At 59.4% G+C, this 27,159-nt stretch overlaps 1 protein-coding gene across 1 annotated transcript in view; it reads right to left on the bottom strand.

The window, feature by feature from the left end:
* Nucleotides 1–3,225: 3,225 nt before the first annotated feature.
* The window catches only part of PEPD (peptidase D), a 126,290-nt gene continuing 102,356 nt past the window's right edge, over nucleotides 3,226–27,159 (bottom strand). The window contains exons 11-15 of the mRNA XM_040253146.1: nucleotides 25,923–26,000; nucleotides 15,495–15,643; nucleotides 7,601–7,785; nucleotides 4,187–4,378; nucleotides 3,226–3,753 (exon numbers count right to left, since the gene is read on the bottom strand). Coding sequence (XP_040109080.1) covers nucleotides 3,616–3,753; nucleotides 4,187–4,378; nucleotides 7,601–7,785; nucleotides 15,495–15,643; nucleotides 25,923–26,000 — 742 coding nt within the window. The 3' untranslated portion in view covers nucleotides 3,226–3,615. The remainder of the gene's footprint in view (nucleotides 3,754–4,186; nucleotides 4,379–7,600; nucleotides 7,786–15,494; nucleotides 15,644–25,922; nucleotides 26,001–27,159) is intronic.

The following is a 27,159-nucleotide window of genomic DNA, read 5'->3' as shown; positions in this document are numbered from 1 at the left end:
TCAGTTGTGTCCAACTCTTTGCAACTCCATGGACTGTAGCCCTCCAGGCACTGTCCATGGGATTTTCCAGGCAAGAATACTAGAGTGGATTACCATTTCCTTCTGCGGGGGATCTTCCTGACCCAGGGATCAAACCCATGTCTCTTTGACCTCCTGCATTGGCAGGCGGGGTCTTTACTGTTGAGCAACCAAGTCTAGGCTTCCTTTAATGACAGGAACATAGTTGTCTCTGAATTTAGAGCGCCTCTTATGTTACATTCCTTGTCACCTAGTCTAATGTAAAAGTATATACCAGAATAGAGGAAGCAGAAACTCGCATCCTGCTTGGACACCTAGTGTCTCAGAGCGTGGCTTCTGCCTTCAGGGTAGGAAATGAGTTCTCGGGCTTTGAGGTCGACGGGACATCAAAGTCAGGCCTTTCCCCTCACAGTACAGTGTATAGTACATGCACTGTCTTCATCTGAGTGTCTGTAAAAGAATTCATTAATACAAGCCTGAGAAAAGCTGTGTTTCAAGGGAAGACACCATCTAGATCCTTGTCTTCTATGATCCTTCAGTTATTTTCATGTCTTGGGAAATAGATTTCTACTCACTGCATCTTAATGAAAACTGTAGTGCAGTAATGATTTCTGCGGGTAGTACGTCCCATTTCATTTTTATGAATTAGTTGTAAGTTAGCATCCAATAACTTGTCAGGGAATTCGATATCAAGATGGTTGTGAGGGTGCCAGCCCTATTTCAATAAAAGCACTTTAGACCTACTGCTCGGTGGCTGCCTGGGAGTGAAGAGCTCATGTACCTTTTACACGTTCTCAGGGCAGAACAGCAACCCCGAATACCCTTTGACTGCAAAGTCCCTGCTCCTCCCAGCACTCCAGACCTGAAGGTTATGCAGGGCTGTCCAGAGAACAGGGCTTGGAAGAGAATGGAGTTGTTAGGCTGTCACACATCACACTTGTCTGCAGCCCATTTACCCAAGTCTTGCTTCCTGGGAAGCAGCTAGTGGACCAGATGCCTTTGTACATCACCACCTTTCAGTTCTGCCTCCTGAGTCTCCGGACTTCCCCGGCCTCACCTCCCCTGCCCCACCTTCTGCAGGAGACATCGCCCTCTCTGGCCTGGCTTTGGTCTCCCCGGAACCTTCCACGCTTTCCAGATCTTCGTGATTCCCCAGTACACTCTGGGTGAGACCCAGCCTCCCTGGGATGTGACTCTGCTCTTGCCTTCACCGCCACCCGGCCCCACCTGGCCCCCCCTCTCCCGCGTCATCGCATCACTCCGCTTTGGCAGCAGGGCTTTCCTCAGCACTCTACCCCAGGGCCGGCCGCCGTAGCATGGCTCTGGAATGGCTTCATCCCTCTTACTTTTCACTTTCCACCCTTCTGTCTCAGGCCCCTGGCTTTCTAGGCAAAGTCAATCTTGTTTTACTTTCCTTCTTGGCACTTTCCAGCGTTTGAGACAATCTATTTGTGCATGTTTAAGGAGAAGTCTCTGAGGAGACTCCAGGCTCTGAGAACTGGGGTCTTGTTTTTATGCCAACATTGGTGTATAGGAGATACTCATTTCTTGAATGAATACCTAGACTTTTCCTGGATTTTGGAAAGGCTTTTTGGCACTGTATGGCTTTCTGGAACGGTCTCTGATGAATTTCTGAAGCTGTACAAATTTCTGCAAAGCTTGGAGACTTAGGACTTGAACGCAGCCTCTGAAACGTGGGGCAAAGTAGGTGACTACTGTGTTCCTGAGTCCTACCTGCAAAGAACGCCCTTTGAATCGCCCACCTGGGTTCAAGCAGCCATTTCTGTCCCCACTGTCCCTCTGGGACGAACAGCACTTAGTTACTGAGATTTCTCCTTGAAGTTTTTTGTTGACTTGCTTGATAATCAGAGCAAACGTTATGTGAAATGGGCAGTTTTGGTATTAAAACATCTCAAGGGGAGGATGGAGAGAGATGTATTTTTCAGTTAACACAACTAAAGTGTCCACTTAAGAGTTCCAACCTAATTTTAACTGGTTTTATCCTGGGGGTGGGGGAAACTTGAAACCCTGTGCATAGAACGTGGCTTGCAGGTACAGCTGGGGGTGAGAACGATTTGGCGAACTCAAAACTGACCCTCAGAAAGACAGCCATTACTCAAAATGCTCAATATCATGAATAATCATTATTAGGGAACATATCTGCTTGTCAGCAGGAAACCTTAAAAACTGGGCGTTACAAATCTTATAGTGATTGGAAACGAATAGTGCTTTATTTTAACGAGGCCACATCGCAAGCACTTTTGTATTATTGGCATAGAAGGAATCAGTCTGTACTCGTCTCTTCAGTAACTTAAAAACAGCCTCTGGCTTGGGCTGTGGTTTCTCCAGCCTGTCAAGGTTTTATCTGTGACATCTGTCCTCACCTGCCCTTCACCTTGGCTCAGAAACTCCCAGATGTGCAGAGACAACCCTGGGATGGTGTGCAGGATTCTAGAAGCTGGCTGCAGAGTGGGGGTGGGTCTGGGGGATCGTGGGAAGGCTGAGCAAGCAGAGGAAGGCCAGGTGTCCGGCCACTGGCAGGGACTGAGCCAGAGGGCCCGGGTGGCTCCAGTGCCTCAAAGTGGAGCTCGGCCAGTGGGCTTCCACTCATGGGAGACAAATGGACTCAGCAAATGTGGAAGGAGCGAGAGAGCTCACCTTTACCATGGTGATGCCTGACGCGGCAGTGTCTCTCAAACAGATGCTGGCTTTACTAGCATATCTACAGGAAAAGGAGACGAAGGACAAGGAGTCTGCGAGTCTCAGGTTCTCAGGTCACTGTGCTTCAAGTGCTGCACAGTTCTGGCCACGTCGGGAACCCAGCTCTGAGGCGGCGCCTCGTGCGTGTTCAGTCACGTCTGTGGCCCCATGGGTTGTAGTCCACCAGGCTCCTCCGTCCATGGGATTTTCCAGGCAAGAATACCAGAGTGGGTTGCCGTTCCCTTCTCTGGAGAATCTTCACAACCCCAGGATCGAACCCGCATCTCCTGCGTCCCCTGCACTGGCAGGTGGATTCTTTACCACTGAGTCACCCATATCAAAAAGGCTTCTTACTCTACGGTCCTCCTTTGCACCTGTGCGGAGGCAAAAAAACCCCACCTACACATTTGGGCCCCCAGAGGACTCTGCAGGGTCACTTCTCAGGCCTAAGCATGTGTTCATCCGCAAAGGGAAAAAGAATGGGGGGTGGGGGGATGGGCACAAAGGTCCATTTTAGGAAATCTTTTATTGCAAATTCCATTCTGTGTATTGATTTTGAGAGAAAACATCCTGAGCAGAATACAAATGACAGCAAAATACACATTTAGTTGCTAGTAAAGAGAACGGGATTATTGAAAATAACACGATAATTAAAAATTAGCATTCTAAAAGCCGCTGTCACTCAAGCAAAGACAAGACATTTAGATGAAGGGTGTGATCCCACAGAAGAGGAGTAAGAAAGTTTCTTCAGGGAAACAGCATATTGGGCTTGATCAAAGGCCGATGATGTCATGTGTGATTTCTGAGCACCACTGGGGCTGATCAGCAGGCCTCCCTTCACGAAGCAACTTGCAAGGCCGGGGGCCCAGCCCCCTACCCCGGGGCACACCCGTGGCTCTACTTGGGGCCAGAGAAGGGAGCAAAGGCCTTGTCCTGGCCCGCCATGCACGCTTCTACCTCCTCCACCGTGCGGGGCACGCAGGTCAGCAGCTCCATGCCAGTGTCAGTCACCACAACGTCCTCCTCGATCCGGACCTGGTCAGACAGACGGACACTTGTTATCTCTGAGCTGCCCTTGCGTGCTTAGTTTGAGCAGCAGGCCCGACAGCTCCAGGCTGAGTGGGAAGAGCCCTTTCTGTGGAGTGGGCAGCATGGCCCGGGATGGGGAGCTGGCCTCAAGGCCACTGTGGGCAGCTGCTGGGCAGAAGGCGCCTCCCACAGGACATCTGCTGCTCCACCCCCCTACCCTGGCTTGCCCCCTGCCAGGTGGGTGGCAGTCCCTGGAGCGGGCAGTTTTGTAGGAATCTGTGTCACTTGTGTTGAGGGCCGGTGACAGACCATGAGAAAGGGTGGGCCAGGTGTCTCTCAAGTGAGAAGAGTCAAGATTGTGCCTCCTGTCCTGGAGGACAAAGAGGTGACAGGTGTAGAGCGAAGGGAAGGGGGTGTTCTGGGAGCAATCAGCACTCACCCCACCAAAACCACGGAAGCGCTGCAGGACCTCGCGGTTAAAGAAGCAGGCGCGGGCCGGGTCAGCCAGGGCCTCATCCAGGAGGTGGTCGATGAAGTAGATGCCCGGCTCCACGGTGAGCACCATGCGTGGCTCCAGGTGCCGGGCGGTGCGCAGGCGCCGCAGGCCGGGCTCGTCAATCCGGTCCACACCCTGGGGGGACGGTGCGGGGAGAGGGCAGTGAGGGGGGACCCAGGAGGGTGCAGCCCCCGGCCAGGGCCACCACCTCAGCGGTAGGCAGACAGAAACGGGCGAGCGTGCAGGGCACCCACCCGTCTGTGCAGGGATCTACACGTGGGGCCTGCCTCCGGCCCCTTGGGTCCCCCTGGAGTTGCAGGAGGCTCTGTGACCTCAGGGGTCTCCAGCCCACACTCGGACTTGCTGGGCAGTCTACGGTCCTTCAGATAAAGCCCTCTGCTCTCTGCACGCTCCTCTAGATTTCTCATGTCCCTGCCCCTTGTCACCCCTAGAACTGTGCCCCACAGACACTCGTGCACACACCCAAGGCACGCTGCCCCTGCTGACCCAGGGGGCTGGCTGGGGGTCCGGTTGCCTCACCCAGGCCCTCTCCCTGCCAGGGGAGCAGTTGAAGCCAAACCTGTGAAGCCAAAAAAGCTCTTAGGAGGCTGCAGGGCCTCCCAGGCTGCATCGTTCTTCTAGGCAGCTGGTTTCCAGGCAGAGTGGAAACCAGCCCTGAAGTGCTGAGCCTGGCTCCCTACAAGCCGAGGCCCAGGTTTTCCATGTGGCTTTCCAGGAGAGGGACAGGTGCTGTCAGCAGGACACCAGCCCCGGCTCGTGTGTGCACAGATGCACTCACCCTGTGTGCATGGCCTGGGGGTGTGGCCCGCGAGGAGCACACGGGGCAGCTCTACACCACGCCCATGTGCTGGGCCTCCGCTGGGGGGACTGGCTCTCAGCTGTCCCCCAGCACTCACATGGGTGTGGCCGACGGGGCAGGTGGCACCTAGGACACTTGCAGAAATCTCCCTGCTTCCCCAAGTCCTGGAGGCACCCATCCGGCCCTCGGCCAAGGCCTGGGAGCAAGTGGGCAGCAGGCATGCTTTCTGGTCGACCTCTGAGCTTGCCCTGCCCCGCTCGTGGCTCTACACTGGAAGCCCAGCTGCTGGAGATGGAACTGTCATTTCTGACTGTCTGGGGGCCAAGAACATCAGACTTCAATTAGTGGTTCATGTAAGGTAACCAGAAACGGGCTGGCTCAGCCTCCATCCATGGCTGGGCACAGCAGGGAAGGCTGTGACCGTGATTCCACGAGGCCGGGGAGAGCGGGGCCCTATGTGCATGGCCACCCTGGCCAGGTGTGAGCTAGGCTGGGATGGAGGTGACGAGGGGACACCAAGGTCCTGTGACCCCTGGGCACAGACACCCGTCTGGTATGGTACCTGACCCACAGTACTATGTGCCTGGAGTGTCTGGGCAGGAGGGCAGGGGGCGCAGGAGGGCACAGTCTGGGATGACGGTCCCTGTGCTCAGGTGAGAGGTGCGGGGGGTTGGGTAGCAGGGGCCTATCTCCTGCTATCTGAAGCCTGCGTCTGCCCCCTGGGCAGCCCCTCCCCTTCCTTCCCTTCATGCTGCCCCCAAAAGCCAACCCTTTCTTTCCCAGGCTGTCAAAGTCAGGAGCCTGGCAGAGGCAGAGAGCTGTTGAGGTCTTGCCTCCCTGATCTCCTTGGTGGCTGTGGGGCTGCACCAAGGGTGGGGGGTTTGCTCAAACTTATACAGACGGCCTTCTCTCCAGAAAATTTCAGGACCACCACTCAGACTGGGGGTGAGGGATGAATGGAAGGGATCCTGGGGGGCACAGGAGGATGTGCCTGCCCTCACCCACTGACTACGACTCCTGCAGAGCACTTGCTCCCAGGAGTCTGCCCTATAGGCCTCACCAAGGATGGCCAGATCAGGGCTGGGAGAAGGATGGAGGCAGGGCTGAGCAGGGAGAAGACCCCATGAAGGGGAGAGGCCGAGCCCCTCAGGCCTGGGGACTTCAGCCTTGTTGGGGGTGGGGGCACCATGCCCACGCCGGGTCCGCGCCGGCTTCCGCTTGGGCTCAGGGCTTGACGGGGCCTCCGCTGCACTGGGCTCCAGGCAGAGGAGACCCAGATGTGTCTGTAGGCCTGAAATAAAACAAATGACTTTTATAGGAAAAGCCATATTTTTTCCACAATGTTTATCTGTCAGAAGAATAGACTCCGTGAGCACAAAGGACCACTTACTGGAAAAGATGAAAACAGTTTGCTGCCAATTTTCTCTGGTGGAAAAAAAAGTGCTTTGGCGACTAATGAATAACGAACCTCAGTTAACAATGTCTGGAAGGCTTTGCTCTTGGCTCCCTGTGCACAGTGTGATGGATAAAAATTAGGAAATTAAAACTGATTTTGTTTCTCCAAATTTAACTGTTTACACTTGAGGAAAAAAATAATTGAATAATAATGCTTCTCTTGAGCAATTTCCCCCCCCAAAAAATCGTTCTTAGAGCTTTCAAAATACCCTGCAGCTAAGGGGCCAAGCCATCTTGGCTAACTGGCTGGTGGGCCCCAGGGCGTGCACCGATTGCATAATCCATCCCCCTGTGCTTCGGGCACCCGGCCAGACGGCAGGGCCGGCTCACCCCCACCCAGCGGCCTGTGGAGGCTGCAGCCACCTGCCCAGCAGAGCCTCCTGAAGCCTCAAGCTTTGTCTGGGTGGTCCTTTCAAGGGTCGGTCAGTAGGAAGGGGAGGGGAAGGCCTGGCCTGGAAATGCCCACACAAGCCTCCCTGTCCCCACTGAGCATGCCTCCTGGCAACGAGGAGGCCATGGGGGCCCTGTTGGCCCAGGCTTCTGGGGGGACAGAAGCTGTATCAGGAGAGGGTGGGGTTAGGACTTGCAAGGGGCGCTGGGCTCAGCTTGTCCCAGGATGGACCGGCCACCAGCCTGAGGAGCCTTGTCACACCTGATGAATGAAGCCAGAGGCAGGACATCACTGAGACCCAGCTTTGGGGCTCCCACGGGCCTCTGGGGACCCTGTGCACTGCACACTTTCAGGGCAGGTGCTGCCCCCAGCATGCAGCCCTGGGCCCTGTGCAGAGCACACCCACTGCCTGCCAAGTTCTGTGGAGGTGGCCACCAGGGGAGACGCCTTCATGTAAGGACCAGGGCCCTTGGGCGTCAGGGGGGTAGGGTGGACCGGGGCAGTAACCTGGGTCGGGATCAACCCCTGGATGAAGGGGGAGGAGAGGTAGCAGGCCTTGCCAAAACCCCAGTCCTCCTCACCCATGCCCTACACTGCGGCCATGTCCCAGAGCCCCACCCCACCCCCAGGGAGGGCCAGGCTCAGCTCCAGCTCACAGGCAGGCCGCTTGGGCCGACGCGCCCACACTGACCTCGGGGTAGCCTCCCACGTCGTGCACGTCGAGGCCCAGCAAGTGGCCAAGCCCGTGAGGCATGAACACGGCTCCCAGGTGGACCTGGACCATGGCGTCCACGCTGCCGGTCAGGAGGCCAATGCGGGTCAGCTCCTCCAGGTGGATGCGGTCGGCCAGGCGGTGCATGTCGGGCCACCAGACACCTGGGGCTCAGGAGGAGGCTGCAGTGAGCTGTGACCTCTGGCAGCCTGGCCAGAGCTTCCCAGGGCAAGGTTGCGGGGGACACAGGAAGCCCTTGCACTGGCTGAGGCCAGGGAGCCTGAGGCAAGGGGCAAGAGCGATGTGGCCCAGGCGGCCCCCTGGCAGGGCTCTCTTAGTGCAGCTCTGGACTCGAGACCCCTCCTCTCTCTCCACTGTGCCCTCGGGGCTAGGCTCCCCTCATCCACAGTCACCCGCAGGGGCCCAGCTCCTGTTGTGTCTGTTCCCAGGGCCAGGGGAGCACAGGAAAATCTTTGGCATCAGGAAGAGAAAAGCATGTGTCCCCAAGAGCCGATGTGGGGCAGCCTCGGTGAGCCTCAGACGGAGGCTCAGGTGGGCATGGGGGAGGGGCGTCCTTGCACACCCCCACATGGGGGGCTGAATCATCCTTGGAGCTGCGGTGGGGAGCAAAGGTCTCTGGGGTGAAGGTGCAGCCGGCATAGCCTCACCAGCAAACCGGCAGGGGTCTGTGGCCCTGTGGCTACCAGCACCAGGTGACCATCTCTGTGGTAGCCCAGATGTCCAAACCCTGGGCTCTAATCCAGCTCATCCCGGCCCCATGATTCTGGGGCAAAGGTCACCATGGAGAGCGTCCCCAGGCACCGAGTTCTGAGGACTGCAGGCTCTTGGGAGCTGCCTGGCCCTCAGGGAGGCCCTGAGGGGCTGGAGACTCAGGCCCTCAGGAAGCAGCCTCCAGGAGCCTCGCTGTCACTGGGGCGCGGCCGCCTTGCCCACTGGGCCTCCACGGAGCGAGGGCACCACTTGCTCAGACTGAGCACAAGAACCGAGGCTGGCAATGCTCCCTGCCCGACCTTACGAGGGCGGAGTTGGGGACAGACCATGTGCCAACCAAGGCCAACAGCCGTGGGACGAACAGGGCCAGGAGGACAGAATGGGACCTGCACTCAGAGAGGGTGGCCAGGGCTAGGCCCTGTGGCCCCTCCATGTGGGGCCTTACCCTGGCTCTCAAGGGGCTGCTCAGCCATGCCCCGATGATCTCGGCTGCAAGAGGGGAGCACTGGGATTCCACACCCCAAGGAGCCTTGCTGGACCCTGCTCTGGTGAGGGGTGGGCCACCAGGCTCTGGGCCTCTGGGGCTGACAGGGAGCAGATGATGGGCCCAGGGGTAGAGGGAGATGAGACAGGCCCTCCCCTTTCAGACACTTGCTGGGCACCAGTCCCCAGGTATCCCCCTACCCTGCCAGAGACAGTGGGTTCATGTTTGGGATCTTGAGCTGGCTAGAGGCCCGGGGCTGATCCAACCTCCTGAACCCCCAGGACCCAGGGTCTGAGCTGGTGGTGCTGTACCCTGATCACCAGGCAGTGGCTAGTCCCCGGCACAAGATACAGGGAGGCCAAGGATGGAGGAAGCCCAGTCTTGTCCAGATACACAGCCTCCTTGGAGTCCAGCCCTGTTCTATCTGCCCTGGCCCATGAAGTGGGTGTGGCATCCTGGGGTCTGGAGTCTGGTTACAACGACAACGACAACAACAACGTCGGCATGGGTGGCTGAGTCTGCACTCCTGGGGGTGGAGCCAGCGTGGGGAGCTTTTCTCTGACGGTTTGGCATCCTGAAATAGAGACCTGGTTAACCAGGTCCCAGCTAGGCCGCTCACGTGCTGTGTGGCCTAGGCAGGCCTTCACCTCCGGGAGCCTCAGACGCTTCCTTTGTCAAAGAGCCACGACACTGGCTGCAGAAGCTGGCTGTAGAGGCTCTGGCATCTACTGGGGACAAGCTCACTAAGCTCCCCCACACTGCCACTGTTCATCCATCACTTGTGGCCAGTCAGACCGTAGGTTCGACACTTTATGATCAGTGCGTCCCTGGGGCAGAAGCCAAGTCTGCCCAGCCTCAGCCACCGCTCTTTTCCTAAGATTGACTCACCCACCTTGCCCTCCTCGGGCCAGGGACCGCTGCTTCAGAAGCACACCGAGGTCCCCTGCACAGAGCCGGCTGGCCTGTGACCCTCCTGCCTGAGGTCTCAAGTGTACACATCAGCGCCTCCCGGAGTGACCTCCCTCATCACAACCGCTCTGCTGTCCCGCCCACTACTGTCTGCACCTTGTTCCAGGCACAAGTACGCTCACTTGCTTCTCAGGTCTCTCCACCAGGAGGGCAGCTTCCTCTCCAGGGCACACCACGGCCTGGCAGAGCGGGTGCTGGTCCAGGGGTGGGCATGCAGCACGCTCTCTCCTAAGGCCCGCCCCTGCCCAAGGCCTCTGGGCCTAAGAGTAAGCCCCCAATAACCCTGCGAATTCTGCTCCCATCACTCGGCCTGGCCCCTGGGACCCGGGAGGGGCCGATGCCCCAGGGCAGCTCCATCTCTCTTGGGCAGGGCCTTTTCGGGTCGCCAAGCGAGAGGCCCGGGAAGCAGGCTGACTTCAAACCTGGCTATCTTCCACGGCGCGGGGCTGCGGTCTCGGCTGGGCCCAGGCAGCGGGTGGGAATCAGGTATAAATCAAGCTCCGCGCTGGCAGCTCAGCTCCCGTCTTGTCCTCGCAGCCCCTTATGGGGGCCGGACGTGCAGGCCCCGGCGGTCCCCGCGGCGCCTCTAGTCTTCCTCGCCTGTGCGCCCTTGGGGAAGGCCGTGCACACGGCTCTCTTGGCCGGGAGTGGGAGTTTCTGCCTGTGTGTGGTTAGGGTTGTGACAGTGATTAAACCTCCAGCAACTTGGCCCCAGTGTCTGGCCCGGATGGTGGTTACGACACCCACGGCCAGGGCAGGGGCCCCTGAGATGAGTGGAGGTTACTGTCCTCGGGCTAGGCTGCAGGGGTGGGCATAGGCCAGAGGGTCTCCCTGCCTGCCTAAGGCCCCAACGCCCCAGCTCCTCGACCTCTGCAGCCCGTGGGCACCTCTGAGCCCACAGGCCTGGCTAGGAGCATCGGGGTTCCCCCAAGCCTACTCACACTGGGGATAATGTACAGAGATCACGCTGCAGAGACCAGGTCATCGGCCCTGCCTGCCCTCCCACCACCGGCAAGCACCAAATCTCATCCTCTCTTCCCAAAACCTCTTCTGACCCCGATGCCTCCATGGGCCCCCACCTCTCCTGGACCCCTGCCTAGCTCCTCCCCACTCCTCACCCCCGCTGCCTCCTGTACACGGCCGGGACACCAGGCCATCTCTTTGGAGCACGGGTCAGACCAGGCCAGTTCCCGCCCCAAGGACTGAGCCCCAAGCTCCTTGGCCTGGCTTCCCTCTCCAGCTTCATCCCCACCCACTCCTGAGGTGCCCCTGTGCCTCCCACCTGCCATTCTCTCAGCTGGGACACCTCATCTTCCCAGTCTCACTCCCCTGTCTCCTGTGGGCCTCTGTGTTGAGGCTATCTCCAGGAAGCCCTCCCTGATTGCCTCTTCCTTTGCTGCCCGAGCTAGGCAGGGGACGGTCTCTGAAACCTCAGAAGGCGGGGCCTATGCCCTGCTCCGAGTCTGACAACCACGTGGCCTGACCGGGAGCCCCAGCCTCCCTGTGGCTCTCCTGCAGCCAGTGCTGTGACTTGATGGGCCCAGGATTCGCCTGTGCCCCCAACCCTGCTCCTCTGTGCACTCAGGCCCAGGGTAGCATGGCGGCATCTACGTTTTGCACTGTACCACCTGCCTTTTGGGTCAGAGGGATTTGAGTCCTGGTGCCCAGGTCCCACTATGTATCCCGAGTAGCCTCAAGTCACCGACTGGTCTTTGTGCCCACCTGGCCCCATCGGACCACACCTTCCCCTGATGGGCTGGGAGCCTGCTGGGCCTGCTGCCTGGGCTGGCTCCTGGGGAGCCTCAGCAGCATCCATCATGGCCTTGAGGCCTCCTGCCCAGAGCGTGACAGCCCTGGGGGCTCCGAGGCCCGGAGCCGAGCTGGGAAGGCAGCGGAGGGCCCCTTGAGCTACATCCTCACAGCCCATCCAGACAAAGAGCTCACTTCATCCGAAGACAATGGCCCTCGGGGGATGACCGCGCGCCAGGCCCTGGGGGTGCAGGAGGAAAGGCTCAGGGCTGGGGTCCCAGGGCAGGCCCCGCGGGCTGCAGGGAAGTGTCTGGCAGGCCACGCTGGCGCGGGGCGGAGGGCTTCCAGCCCACCCCGCCACACAGCCCTGCCTGCTGCCAAGACCTCAGGGGACCCACTCACCCTGCAGGAGGGCAGGGGCAGCACGCGCCTGGGCAGCAAGCGCCACGATGCTGAGTTAAGCATGACCGCCCCATGCGGTCCCCGTGTGGTCCCCCACCCCAAACCCTGGCAGACAGGCCAGGGAGGGCGGGAACTCACCCATTGCCCTTTGGCCAGCAGAGGGGCCTCTCTCAGGCCAGAGGGGGGACACAGGGCCTTTACCAAGCACAGTCCTGGCTGTGCTGGTTTCTGCCCTAGGGCGCCCCTGGTCTGCATGGCATGCTGTCCCACCGCCTCTGCCTCTGTGTCCCGCACCATCTCTAAGGCGAGGCCTCAGGGGAGTCCAGACACTGCAGCCCCTGCCCCCACCAGGGAGGGAGGCAAAGCTGGCAAAGGGACCCTGACCAGAGTCTGCAGAATGACCAGCCTTGCCCTGTCCGGCGGCCAGCTCGGACACTGGCTCTGGTCCCCGCCCTGCCCACAGTACCTCCTCCTCTCATGGGGGGCGGGTGTCCCATCAGCAAGCCCACGGGAGCCCATGGAGACAGGTGGCCGGCCCAGGATGGGCACCTGCCCTGACGAGGAAGCCTTGGAGAAGCCGGCACGTGGCCGCTGCATCGACCCCCCACCTCGCCAAGGGGCCAGTGAGGCTGGTGTTTCCCCCAGGTGCCGCCACTGCCTGGCTGGCCCAGCTGCTCTCTCGTGCAGCCTCTGGGCGAGCTCAGCCCTCCTTCCCAGGCTGCGTCTGAGTGGCAGGGTGGGACACTCCCCCGCCCCTGCCGCCGACCCCAGGCCTGCCTCCCTCAGTCCCAGAGCTGTAACCCGGGACCCCTGTGTGCCCTAAGCACTGGCCCCTGCCTCTTCTCTGGGCATCTCACTGTGACCCTGGCTGTCTCTATTCACTCGTCCCTGGAAGGTACAGGAAGCAGTCACACAGTCTCTGAGGGTGTTTGTCTTGGCCCAGGAGCCAAGCCCACAAACCAGGGGCATTTCCGCTAGGACTGGGCACGGGGCTGACCTGGCCACAGCCTTTGTGCTACTATGGGGACCTACCCCCCCGAGGGCAGCTCTGTGAGCACAGGACCCCTGGCCTGCCAGGCCTGCCTGGCACGCGACCCCCAGGGAACAGTGTGTCGCAGTCTTGAAGTATGGGGTGGGGGGCTCGCTGGGGGCTCTACTCCATCCCTACCACCCGCCCCCGCCCACCACGGGAACCTCGAGGCCCCAGTGCAGGCCAGGCTGGGGGAGGCCTGCTTCACAGTCCCCTGGGACCATCTTGGCTGAGTCTGGCCTGGCGGGACCTGAAGCCTTGTAACCGCCCCCAAAATCACATGGCCAGGCAGCCCCATAGGACCCTGGTGCTGGGACCATGCACCAGACCCTTTTCAGTGCAATGTGTGGCCCCGGGGACTTGTCTGTGGACCTGGCCACTTTCTGAGCAGACGTGGGGTTGCTTTCTTGGTTGACTGAGCCGGCTAGGACACCAGCTGGGGAGGTGCCACATAGATACTGCCCGGAACCCAGCAGGTTTGCCTGTGGGTAGGTGGGGTCTCCCCCACCCCGTCCCAGCACAGGTATGGGTCTAAGCTGGGCCAGGGGTGTGAAGCCTGGAGCTCCCAGGTAAGCAAAGAGTCCCAGGGGAGACACTGTCCTTCCAAATCTCTACCTGCTCAATATCCCGCCAACCTTCCCCTGCAACCACCGCTATGCCTCAGCCTCACTGCCTGCCCCAGTCTCCAGTGTGGAGTTTGGCAGCAGCCTTCCACCCTCTGTACCACAGTCTAGAGCCAGGCTCGGGTCCACGCAGGTCCCTCTATGCTCCTGGAGGAATCTGCCATGGGCTGTGGGTGCACCAGAGTCTTGGGGCCGTGCACCTCCATGTGCTCTCACTGGCCTAAGCCTTTTGCTGCACGTGAAGCGCTTATCACTTAAACCACCGATGTTCAAAGCTGAACAGAACCTTCTACTCCTTCTCTCCCTGGGGTAATGCAAGGATATCCGGGGAGGAGAAGATGGTGCCCCTTACTCGGGGTGACAGCTCCACATAGGCAGAGTTTTACAGGTAACAGGTGCCATGTACCGGGGTTTAAAGGTCAGAAAGTATAAAAGGCTCCCGGTGAGCACCCCCCCTCCTAGCCGCGCCCCACCCGTCTGTCTGTCTGGCTCCCTTCCTGCCCCTCCTCCCATGGATTTACAAGCACTTGTGAATCCATGTTCTCACTGCCCTCGCCCTCTTCTTTATCACCTTTTGTGAATTCACCCCCTCCTGCACTGCTCTGTCTTTATGCAACAGTCCACCCTGGAAGTGTCCACATTAACCCCTCCCTAGAGAGAACTGCTGCCTTTTAAACAGTTAGCGCAAGATGCTGTTTTCTTCTGCAGCTGCTACACCGGGCCAGTCCTATGGATGCTGTCACCTGTCCTGAGCTGCTTTGAGGCTTCCTTCCTCAGCTCCTTTCTTGGGTGTGTCTGAGTTCCTCATCTTTGGACTCATCTGATCACCAGGCTTTGTTCCCGCCGGACCAGTGAGAGTGCGGGCCCATTACACCTCCCTGGCTCCCTGGCCTCTGGTGGCCCCAGCACTGGATGGGGGCATCTGGAAAGCCCTGCTCACAGTTTGCCTCCTCTGAAGGCGGCAGCTGCTGACGAACCCTCACAAGCAGCACTTGGCCAGCAGCAACTGGACATGGGGTGGCAGGGGCTCCGGGCTGAGCTGTCAGATTCTGGGCCCTCAAGGGGCCACACTCAGGCCTTTATAGTTTAGGGGCTCAGGATCTTTCCTTCTTTTTCCCTTTGTAAATACAGTAAATTTCCTACATACGAATGAGTTCAGTTCTGACGTGTTCGTGAAGTCCAACCAAGTTAGCCCAGGTACCTGACTTTTATAGACCATGCCAGACACGTGAACTAATTTGTGTGACTGGACATGTGCATGCACACTGGCATCTTTGAGAGCTCGCGACTTGAAGGTTCGTGTGTTGGGGACTGACTGTAAAAGTTCCATGGAGAAATACAAGTCTGACCGCCACAGTCCCCCTGATTCTGGTATGAACTCAGAGTCCAGCCTTCAAGGCCTGTCAGGCCAGGTCCTCAGATGGCCCCACAGCCTCTGCTCATCACTCCCCACCCACCGGAGAGACACTCAGCTCCTGCCGACCCAGGCGCAGCCGCAAGTGAGGGTGCTCCACGCCCAACCAGAGGCGAGTGTCCACACTGCCAAGCCCTCGCTGGAGCAGCTGCTGCTGTGCGACAGGGCAGAGGACATGCTGACACCCCAGCGGCCAGTGTGGACAGGGAGATGTGCAGGAGAGGAGGTCGGAGGGGACGGGGGGTGGCCTCGGGCTAAGCTCCCCGAACCCCTCAGCCCTGTCTCTGCTTGGTGGCCAGCCCCCTTTCCCAGGAGTGATGCTGGGGACCTGCTAGCATCTGGAGCCTTACTGAGCATGAGAGGTGGGGATGCTGCAGAGCGCCGGCCCTGCTTCTCAGAGGTGCCCCGCTCCTGGGCACTGGCATTCCGATGCCAGGTGGTCCTCCCCCAGGCCCCGCCCCTGCCCTCACCTGGCTTCATGGCGCTCATGACGGCCCGGCAGCTCCGCAGCACTGCCTCATAGATGGCCTTCTGGTCTGGGGTGAACTTGCCGTTGGCGGGGAAGGAGCACGTGATGTCAGAAGCGAAGCAGTAATATTCACCGCCCATGTCGAACACGCTGCCAGGAGAGTAGGGCATGAGGCCGGCAGGATACCCGGGGGCACCTGCGCCCCCTCAGCCACGCTTCCCTCCTGCCTGCACTTAAGGCCGCTGAACCAGAGACTTCTTGCAACACGGCCTGTGCAGAGAGCAGTGTGGGGCCCTCCTACCCGCTGTCTCCTCACGGTGCGCAAGGAGTAAAGGACCCAGGGGCACCCCGGGAGGCTCCCGCTCCAGAGCAGGAAGGTTGCGGGGAACGTGGCTGCCCACACACCACACCCTACGGCCCCTGCTGGCCAGGCCCCTGGATGCCTGGCTGTGGGACTCCCTGAGGGAGGCGTGGAGGTATCCCCAGGCCCCCACCTGCCACCTGGCCTCCACACAGGCACCGACAGCCCCACCTCCCCCAGGGGCCATCCTGCACCCAGCATGGGCACAGCTGCAGCCCAGAGGGCAATGCTCATGGGAGCCGGATGGGACCTCAGGACAGATGCCCCTGCCCGACAGAAGGCGTGGGCTGAGGCGCGGCGCCCGGCTCTCACTGCCCCAAGGGCCCCAGTGAAAACCCAGCCAATGGCTTTGCTCTAGTTCTGAGGTCCCCTTGGTCCAAGGAGTGTGGTCCCCTCCTTGCTGGGTGGTGGTCGGGGGCAGTGTGCTCTGCCAAGGCATGGCCAGCCAAATCCCCGACTTGGGGGCTGCCTGGACTCCAGCATCCCTGGGTCACAGAGCAGAGACCAGGAGGCACAGAGGCAGGCATGGAGTGTGTGGGAGGAAGGGAGAAGCAGGGGCCGGGAGCCCCTGCCAGCAGAGGCAGGGCGGCGCTGGGACAGACAGCAGGCTGCTGAGTCAGGAGGCCGGGCCGCTGGGCTGCCCTCTGGACACCCCGTGACAGGGCCCCAAGTCGCGGGGCTGGGCCGGAGTGCGGGGAGCCAGGCTCCCACACCCTCGCCGCCTGGCTCTACTGTCAAGGGCAGGTGAGAATCCTGCTTCACGCACCCTCCACACGGAGATAAGATAAAATCAGGGAGGGGTTGCTGGGTCCAAGCTTGGCTCTCACCAGGGCACCCACAGAGAGGAGTGGGGTGCCCAGAACGAGCAGCCTCCTTGTCCTGTCCCCTCACCAGCAGGACGCTGGACAGCGGGCCCAGAGCTGGCCCATCATGGGGTCAGGGTCAAGTCATAATGCTGATGGTGACAAGACAGACTGGGGGACAACAGTTCAGCCTCAGGCCCAGGCCCCTGCTGTACCTTCGGAACTAGGGACCAGGAGACGGGAGGGGTGGAGGGGGTGGCGCTGCCCTCTCTGTGCCTGGCTCCGCCCCGTGGGGAGCAGTCTGCAGCCCCTGCTGGGAAAATTGGAGCCCCAAGGCAGAGCCACACCTGCCATGCAAAGAGCCTCTCAGACCCCAATTCTGAGCTTCCCTGATAGCTCAGTGGTGAAGAGTCTGCCTGCCAACACAGGAGACACGGGTGCGATCCCTGGTCTGGGAAGATCCCACATGCCTCGGAGCAGCTAAGCCCGTGCGCCGCAACTACCGAGTCTGTGCTCTAGAATCCAGAAGTCGCAACTGCCTAAGTCGGTGTGCCTAGAGCCCATGTTCTGAAACAAGAGAAGCCGCTGCAATGAGAAGTCTGTGCATAGCAACTAGAGAGTAGACCCCGCTTGTCACAACTCGAGAAAAGCCCACAAAGCAATGAAGACCCAGCGCAGCCAAAAATAAAGAAACAAAATTATTTGTTTGAAACCCTCAAATTTCAGTAGTAAACACGACGGCTCCACCTGCATTCCAGGAGCTGCCTGCATGCCTGTCTCAGGGGACCTCCACCCCGAGCAACTGGCCCTACAGGTGGAGCCAGGGGCTGACCATGCGGCCTGACGGCAGCAATAGGGAATCCATAGAAACAGGATTGTTTCTAAAGGAAGATCATGAATGCTCGGGATCTCAAGACGCTCTGCTGAAAGTTGAAGTCCCCGGTCGGGCACTTTTTAATCTCCTGTCTTTTTCTGACCGCAAAACACCATAAACAGTGTCAACAGTGCAAGAAGCACCGGATAACAACTCAGGTGATTCTCAGGTGGTGGTGGGGAGAGCCCACGAGAGCAGCAGAGGGACCTCGGATTGGGCCAAGGTCAGAGACTCTGGGGGACCCACCCTGGGGTGGGCCAGTGTGTGTGTGGGGGGGACTTGGGGCTCACTAGAGGGGACCCGCCCAGCCCGGGTGTGGGAGCCAAGGATCCCAGGGCGAGAGGCCCCAGCAGACACGCCCAGCATCTGCTCCCCAGGACGCTCTGATGCACCAGGGGGTTGGGGTGACAGCTGTCTGCAGGTTTACTTGTGCCCTGGGGCACATTCCCCCTCCCACCAGCTGGCCAGGAGGGCGGAGCACTTCGGAACCCTAAACTGCAGGAAACCGAGGCTCTGAACACTGGCCTGGCAAAGTCTCAAGTTGGGGCCAGCAGCTCAGAGCCCAGAGACGGGCTCTCCTGTCCTCGCTCCGGCACTCGGCCTCAAGCGCCTCAGGGTTGTCCCACTTGTACCATGTGGCTGCCGCCACTGCTGTGGGTTTGCATCTTCCGCGGCCAGCGTGCAGGCAGGCCTGGGAGTGGAACCGCGTGGGGCCGTGGCCCAGCTTCACCCGGGGAGCAGAGCATTCTTACTTGGGGTCCTTGGAGGCAACAAAGGAAAATGGTCTGTGGTTTGTTGATTCAGAAGGACCAGGAATGGCCTGAGCAGACGGGACAGAGCCAGGGGCGTGGGGACCAATTCCTGGGGGCCACCACATCAGAAAGAGACCTGCAGCAGCAACCCCCAGGCAGAAAGTTCTATGGGGCTGTGCAGGACTCAAAGGAAAACAGAAATTAAACTATTTAAAAAGCCAGGAAGCCCGCAAGAGCACACCAAATGCCGGAGTCATCCGGAGCAGTGAAAACAGGCCCCTTCCCCGGGGCAGGCACGACTCCTGACCAAGTTCTCAAAAACAAAAACGTGGGAGGCGGGCTGAGCTCCCCGGCCAGTCTGGCTTTATTGTTCAGCTTCTAGAAACCTTTGGCTGTATTTTTTTGTTTTAAAATCATCCACTTTCTGGAGAAGGAAGTGTACACCCAGCCGGCCAGCTCCATCCTGCCCAGCGATGCTCAGGCAAGGGGTTGACGTCTATTTTTGTGCTCTCAGTTCCCTATCTTTCTCTGCCTTTTTTTTTTTTTTTTTTTTAAATCTCCCTCAGAGAGTTCCTACATGTATTAGTTATTCAGATTTCAAGTTGTTCTGGAATTCAGGGATGAAAGCCATCGCTTTTATAAATCATCTCCCCCAGCTCCTCTGTGTCCACTCCGTCCGTCCTCTGAACACAGGCTGATGACGGAGAATTCGCTCATACTTTGGCTCAACAGAGAACACGAGGAGCCCTCCTCCCAGCTGCCTGGGGACACCCACCGGGGACCCTACCATCTCTGGCCGAGTGAACGCATGTGATAATATAAGCCATCTGGGGAGGTATTACACATCTCCAAGCAGTATGCTAGTGGCTCATTCCTCACATGTGTTCATCTGGTTCTATTTCTGGCTTGGAGGAGAGGTTCTGTCTTCCGTTGGCTCCTCCCGGGCAACTTCAGGCCCGGGTTACCTGCCACCATCAGCCCACCCAGGCCCTCCTCAGGTCCCCTCCATCCCCTCCGCCCAACGTCCCACCGCAGGCAGAAGGCCTACGAGATGGTTCGGCCTCTGATATGAGGCCTGGGAAGAGTTTTGGGGGAACTCTGTGGTCTTTATGGCAAGGTCCCTGTGTACACAGGCTGCAGCTCTGTGGCCTCGCTCTCAGCTACCTCTCACCCCAGACAGGCACGGTACACATGTGCCCACACGTGTGCACTCACTCATAGATCTATTCACTGCAGCGCACCATTTCAGACCCCGACTTGCACCCGCCCGTCAGCGTTCTGGACCAGGCTGGGGGATTTCTGAGCTGCAGGAATCTCCTGCTTCCCCTCCAGACCTCAGCCTGAGACAGAGAGGAAGGTGAACTGGTGACTTTCCCGCTGGTGGTGGCCATACAAGGCCCACAGGCCACCCACCGGCTCCCAGCTAGACCTTCCGTGCGGTGCCGAGCCCTGGGATGAAGGCCTCCGCTTGGAGCCCTGGGGCTGACTCCCCAAGCCGACCTCTTCCCACTGCCTTCTGGGTGTCCCTGCTCCCCATCCCAGCCACGGGACAGCTGCTCCTGTGGGGCCCAGGGAAGTCATCCAGGCAGGCAGCCCCAGGAGCCCCGAGCTGAGTCGGCATGTGCTGCGGGCCTCCCGTGTGTCTGGATGGAACTGCTGTCACCTTGCTGCAGAGGATGTGGGGAGACGCAGAGCCCCAGTGTGGGCCACGACCCCAGGAAGGACGCGGTCCCCGGCCCCATGTGTGGGTGCGACCCCGGGGCTTGCTGCAGCCACAGGCAGCAGCCTCCCCACGGCCGGGGTGGCAGTGAGTCGGTGTCACGCGCACAGCACATGCTTCGTTCCACTTTTCGGTAAGCAGTGTCCCATGGTGTCTGCGAGCACCCCAGCTGACCGGACTGGTGCTTCCACGCTGTGGGTTGTGACGTCAAGCATGTGGGATGCGGGGGCAGCGGCGTAAGCAGACAGCACGGGGCGGACCCCACGGCGAGAGCGCTTGCTTACTGCCCGGGCGTATCTGCTTGTGTGGTACTGGGTTAGAATGCAAAGGCTGCTTCAACCCAGACGGCAGGTTGAAGGCCATGGCCACTGGTCTGGACAGATAGCTGACCAGGGCCTATGCCCTTCTGAGAGTGTTCTCTTGCTCCCAGGACTGGGGCATGTCCCAAAGACCATCAACTCCTCAGGATGGGGCTGGCTGGTGACTGTATAGCCCACCAGGCTCCTCTGTCCATGGGATTCTCCAGGCAAGAATACTGGAGTGGGTTGCCATTTCCTTCTCCAGAGGTGTCCTCTAAGGAGACAGCAAAGTCGGGGGAGTGGTTCCCTGGGCTGGGCTTGGAAGAAACACTTTTTCTTTAAAGCTGACCAAGGCTTCAGGCACCAAGACAAGGGAGGACTTGGGGACCCCTCAATAGCTGGGGAGGAGACCCAGGCATGACTTGTCTGCCCCCAGGAAGCAGCACACAGATGCCAGACAGATATCAGACCCAGGGGCCCCCAGGAACAGGCAAAACTGTTCCCACTCCTGCCAGAGGAGCCCCATAAGTGCCAAGGGGACTGTTCAGGCCCCAAGTGAGCAGCAGGCACCCCAAAGCCTGTGGCGGGGTGGCGGCGGATGTCTGTGATGGAGATGCAGGCTGTAGCCCCAGGTGCGGTGTGATGGAGGGGCAGGTGGTGGGGGGAGTTCCCCAGGCAGTTTAAACTAATGTCTGCTAAGTCACTTCAGTCGTGTCAGACTCTGTGCAACCCTGTGGGTACTGGAGTGGGTCGCCAGTGCTTTCTCCGAAACTAATGTCTAGTCCACATCAAACCTGTGCAATGATCAGGGGACTAACTGGAGAGCAGGGCAGACCACCCACTCCAGTGTTCTTGCTGGAGAATCCCACAGACAGAGGAGCCTGATGGGCTATACAGTCCATGGGGTCGCAAAGAGTCAGACACGTTTGAAGCGGCTTAGCACGCTGCGTGGCTGCTGAGTGGGGCTGGGACAGGTCTCTCCCCAACTAACCAGGACGGCCACCAGCTCCCAGGTCCCCAAACACAGAACGCAGCCAGCGAAGACGAGCCTGGCCGGCTGGCATGTCCTGAAACAACGCTGCCCTCTTCTGGCCAGTGCTGGGAGTCCAGCTTGCCACTCACCAGCCACATCCTGCCTGCAGCTGGGCAACCCAGGCCCGAGCATGCTTCGACTGGGGCATCTAGAAGGTTCTGAGGGTGGCCAGTGGGCTCCCTACCCCAGGAACCAACCCCTTTCCATCTGATAAAATGGTGGGAGAGGGAGGCAGTGGCAGGTGAGGAAGGGGTGTCCCAGCTGTTTTTCAAATCAGAGCCCAGTAGAGGCAGACCCTAGACCCTCCCCACCTCTGCCCCCTGGGGTGTGCCTGCTGCGTCCAGGGGGAGGCGGGGAGTCTAGCACAACATAGGGTCCAAGTGTGGGTACATGGCTTCCTTGGGGACAGTGGTGCTCCCTGGCCCATGGGCAGGGCACTAGCCCTGGGTGCCTCCACCCACCCACCCCCCACAGAGACTCCGGGAGGGAAAGCCCAGGCGGGTTCTGGGAGGACGGGGCAGTGCTTGAGGACTCAAGATGACAACGACCTCGGCCACAGACAAGGACGATGAGCATGGTAAGGACGCTGGCCTCACCGCTACAGGCTCGGGGCTGATCTGGCGGGGAGGGGTCCTCCGGGGCTTCCACCTAGGAAGGCTTCTGATGGCTTCAGACACGGCCCCCTGTGTGAGCTTGGGAAAGGTAGTCATCAGAAGTGCACCACACTTCTGGGACCGTGTTTTATAAGGTCTGTTTGCTTTTGCCTTAAAACAAAAACAGAAAGCAACTAAAGGCTTAGGAAGGCAGTGACTTGGTGATGGGGTTCATGGTGAGCCCTGAGGGCCACAGCAGGAAAAAGGCTCTCAGAGGTGACAGCAAAGCCCCGGGTGGGGAGGCCTCTGAACCAGCCAAGAGGGAGGCCCGTGGGGACCCAAGGCCACATCAAAGTCCAGTCATTGTCCCCCCCACCCTCGGATCCATGCAGGGCAAGTCTGGCAGCAACCAGCTGAAATAAACGGGGGTGGGAGGGGCTGGTGTGGTGTCAGGAGTGGTCCTCAAAATCCCCTTTTCAGCTCTTGGGTGATGCGTCTGCCATGGAGTAAGAGCCAGCGCATCTAACATACAGGCCCCGATTTCCCAGCCCGGCTCCCAGGCAGCACCTGGTATTGCGGCCCTGGCCAGCTACACGCCCCACATGGCACACGCCTCGAGGACAGTTTAGGGGCTGAAAACACAGATCAGGCAACCACGTGACCTGACAGTTGTGTGAATAAACCGGGCCCGTCTTGTGCTCTGCTGGGGCCTCTTGCCTCCAGTCTCTGTCCGGAAGTGCTGCTGGGGGGCAGAGGTGCGCTGCCAGCTCTGGGAATTCTGGTGTGTAGCAGCAATCCCACCAGGGGCCCCCTGTGCAGGCTCCTCGCTCACCCTTATGATCAGTGAGTCCTCCCGGAGCTGAGTGCTCTCACCCACAAAGATGGATGGAGAAACTGAGGCTCAGAGGGGTGATCACTCAGCTGAGGGGGAGCAGGGATTTGAACCAGGGACCTTCTGTGCTCATCACAAGAAGTCTGGGGCTGGAGGGAGAGGAATGCCCTTCGGCATCCACTCCCCACCTTCTCCAGCAGAGTCTGACTGCCTTGGATCAGCTGCTGGCCCCCAAACAGCCCCATTCCTAAATGTTAAATATCTCTGGGGCATTTTCGCCTGACATCAAGGAACTGAGACCCAGAGCATACCACATTGACGGGCACCTGGAGAACAGTCACGGCTGAGAGAGACACTCAGGTTCAGGAAAAATTCTACACTAGGCTCGTATTTTGGTTTTGTACCTTGTGATGAAGTGCTGTGACTTTTATGTTGGGATAACAGAGTGATTTATTATTTACCAAACACAGTAGGCGCTCGGCAGATCAATTTCAATAAAACAATGGATTATAAATGCCGCCAGCAATCTGGCAGTAGCAGTAATCAACAAAACATGTTGTTCTAAATGCTGCATAATAAATTGACTATAATAAACTCATAATTATTCTACTGGCTACATTTCAAAGTTAGCACTAGAAAAATAAAATCGCCCATTTGGGCTTGGCATTAACATCCGTGGGATTCTCTGGATCACTCAGGACTCTTGAGCGGCAGGCGACTCGGGTGCCACACGCTGCCCAGGAGGGTTGGGGACACAGCGTCTGGACGCATGGAGGCCTGATGCATGGTGCCCCTAGTCAGCCAGGCCCCAGTGCGCCAGGCACCCCCAGAACACAGCTGGAACAAGCCTCTCATGGGTGAGGACTCTCTCGGGACAGATAGAGAGAGAGGAGAAGCAACCACTTCCTCTGGGCTGTGTGCACTCACAAAGACAGGCTCAGAGCCACACGGCCCTGGCGCAGGACCCTCCGCAGGGACAGCTGTGGCTGCTCGTGTGACCGGGGCTCTGCCTGCCTGGGGCCTGGGTTCCCACGTCCTGGCTCGGCCAGAACAGGCCGCAGAGTCAAAAGCATTAGGATGTGTTCCAAGAGGCGTGAGTCCTTGAAGACACACCAGTTGGTCTCCCTTTGGGGCCACCAGTGACCCAGAGGGCAGGCCCCCCGCCCCCCCCCCCGTTTCCTTAGTCTCCAGCTGAGTCAAGCTGGAGGCAGCTGACCCCCTCCCCAAATCCCTCTGGCTTTGCACCTGGACGCTCCTTGTGTCTCAGTGGCTCCGCTACACATGGCTGGCGGGGGAGGGGGAGACACCCACTTCATGGGAGCGAATCCACATTAAGAGCGGCACCTTGCGTCAGGCAGGGTCAGAACCCCATCCAGGTTGCTGCACGCCCTTGACCCCCACGCCAGGAAGGGTTTTAGACTCTCTGGGGGTGGAGTGAGCAGTGAGCAGGGTTGCAGTGACCTCTGTGACCACGCTGGTGTCCCCCTCTGCCTGCTCCCGTCCCTGTCTGTGGGCTCAGGCCCCTGGGAGCGTATGTCCACCAGCACTTGTGGTCCTGACATGTCCCCGCCACTACCCTGCACAGGGCCAAGTGCTGCACGCCATTTCCACCGACAGACAGTAAACTGAGGCTCAGAGAGGGAACCCGGAGGCTTTGCCTCCTCGCAGAAGCCTGAGGGGGGCTCCTGCCAACAGGGTCCCGAGCCAGAACATCCCATCCAGCTACTGACCCCCAGCGAGTGGACACTGCAGCCAGTGGCGCTGGGGCGCCCTGGGGCAGGGGGCACCCTGGGCTTGGGTGGGTTTCTGAGAACACTGGGCAGTGACAGCTCAGAATGGAGTGTTTCTCGGCTCCCGTCCTCTGATGGCTGTGGGCAAGGGCCCCCCATGAGCAGGTTCCCCATCTCCCAGCCTGAGGGTGGGTCCTGGCCAGCGTGCAGGCATGACCAGAATACCAGTGTGGGGCCAAAGCCTTGCAGGGCGGCACTTGCAAACCGAGGAGGATAAGGTGCTGGTGGGAAGTGGTGGGGAGGGGCTCAGCTGCCTTAGCAGCAAGAGGGAAAGGATCAAAGGACCAGATGGGGCAATGTGCCACCTGATGCAAAGAACTGCCTCATTGGAAAAGACCCTGATGCTGGGAAAGATTGAAGGCGGGAGGAGAAGGGGAAGACAGAGGATGAGATGGTTGGATGGCATCACCGACTCAATGGACTTGAGTTTGGGTGAACTCTGGGACTTGGTGATGGACAGGGAGGCCTGGCACGCAGCAGTCCATGGTGTCGCAGAGAGACACGATTGAGCTACTGAACTGAACTGAGGTCAATGTGCACCAGCTCTCCGGCCCGCACCTGCGGGTTGGTGGCCATAGCGAGATGTCTCAAGGACAAGACAGGAGGCCCCATGGAACTTGTGGCCTCTGGGCGGCTCTCAGCATCTGGCAGCTTGGACTGGCCCTGCCCAATGTTTGGGTGGTGGAGAGTACAGGCAGGGAATACAAGTACCCATGAGCTGAGGACAGGGACGCTCCAAGTCAGTAGGGTGCCCACGGCCCCTGCCAAGGCCAGAGGGGCCGCCCAGAGTGGAGGGGTGGATGCCCAGGGGGAGCCCTACACACTGGGGGTCTGGAAGCAGAACCACTGGAGGGTTGGAGGCTGTGGGTCCTGCCCACATTTGCTCAGTCAGGAATCCATGAGGAGCAGTGAGCACGTGGGCAAACAGTCCTGAGGGCCAAGCGCCCCCTCTAACCTCCTGAGTGAGTGGCTGCTTGTGCCAAGGAGTCGTGAGGCAGTTCAGAGGGCGGGGGACTCCCTAGGGGTCTCCCTTGCTCCAAACAGACGTGCCCACCCCCCCAGCACCAAGCCGGAGATGCGAGTGTGGCGGGTGCTGGGTCACAGGGCAGGTCCTCCTCTGAGGTGGGGCCTTACCCTCACAGCACTTGGCCCCCGCTCCCCTCTCAGGGCCTCCTTGGTCCTGGAGTGGAGATGATATGGAGGACAAAGCTTTGGCAGAAACGTCTAGACCCAGAGCAGGCCCAGGGACCATGCTGTGGCCAGCCTCCCCGGGCTAGGACCAAGGGGCCCCCATCAGCCACGCCTGGGGTTGGGTCCGTGGGCCCCACCATTCACACGCCAGCCAGGGCAGCTTGGGGCCGGCCCCACTCACCACATGTCTCCATCTTGGATGGTCTTGTCATTGGGGGCCCCAGCGTGTCCGTAGTGCAGCACAGCCGAGTTCTCACCACTGTGGAGCATCAGGGGCAGGTCAAGAGCCCATTCTCACCCAGCAGGCCCCGGGGGCTGGTGCCCCAACCTCCTGCCCCATGAGCAGTACCATCCACCTTGCAGCAGAGGTCTAGGGCCAGGTGGACCCGGCCCATAGCCTGAGATGGGGTGAGGGGCACAGTGGCCCTGGTGTCCTGCAGCCACAAAGCTGGTGGCCGGCCTCTGGGCTCAGGACGGGGCCACCTTAGCTGAGTGCTGCTCAGGTAGGTGCCCTTGGGGCTGAGGATGTGGGCCTGATGTGGGAGCAAGGGCCTGCAGGCCAGGGGAAGGGACCCCAAGGAAGCCGGGTGTCTTGGTGGTTGAAGGGGGAGGGGAGGCCCAGTGGGAAGGGCCGGGACTGTGTCGGGGCTGCATGGAGATCGGCTGGGCCATGCCAGGGCCACAGCCAGTGAGCCAGCGGCTCCCCACTCCACAGCTTGAGAGCGCTTCCCTAATGAGCGATACCTTTAAGAAAAAAGGACTTTTAAGTCTGTCCAAAGGAAAAAAAAAACCAACCACCTGGGTATATTTATGGCCCCGTTCAGGAGTCTCAGGAATCATAAAAGTAGAAATAATGATTTTTCTCTCTATCCACCAGAGAAGAACATTTCCAAGGACTGAGGTGTTCACATGTATTATTCATATGCCAAGGATGTGCACGCCAGCAGAGCTGCCGGCTCCATCCTGGCTGGGCAGAGGCCTGACCCTCTGACCCAAGGGGAGAACACAGGGAGATGAGATGGGGTGAGACTGGGGGACTGGGGGCCCCCACAGTCAGGACGTGTCCCTTAAAGACACACAGGCTCGCATGCTCACGGCTATGACCTGCCCCATATACATGATCACTTCTGCGTTGGGCCTGCAAGCACACCAGTCAAGTGCAGGTCACACACACACATACACACACAGAGAACCCCCTACCCCCAGCCACATGTCACACATAAACACGTCTACAGTAACAGCCCCCATGGCAGAGCCCCAGACCCACCCATGGTTGTGCTTTTCCCACACAGCCACACACTCACACACAACCACACACCCGCATGCACACACAGCCACACACAGAACCCCCTACCCTCAGCCACATGTCATACATAAACACGTCTACAGTAACAGCCCCCATGGCAGAGCCCCAGACC

This window comes from Oryx dammah, unplaced genomic scaffold (genome assembly GCF_014754425.2).
Source record: "Oryx dammah isolate SB20612 unplaced genomic scaffold, SCBI_Odam_1.1 HiC_scaffold_13, whole genome shotgun sequence".
Lineage (NCBI taxonomy): Eukaryota > Metazoa > Chordata > Mammalia > Artiodactyla > Bovidae > Oryx > Oryx dammah.
Note: the sequence above shows the minus strand (reverse complement) of the source record. Positions and strands in the feature narration are given on the sequence as shown.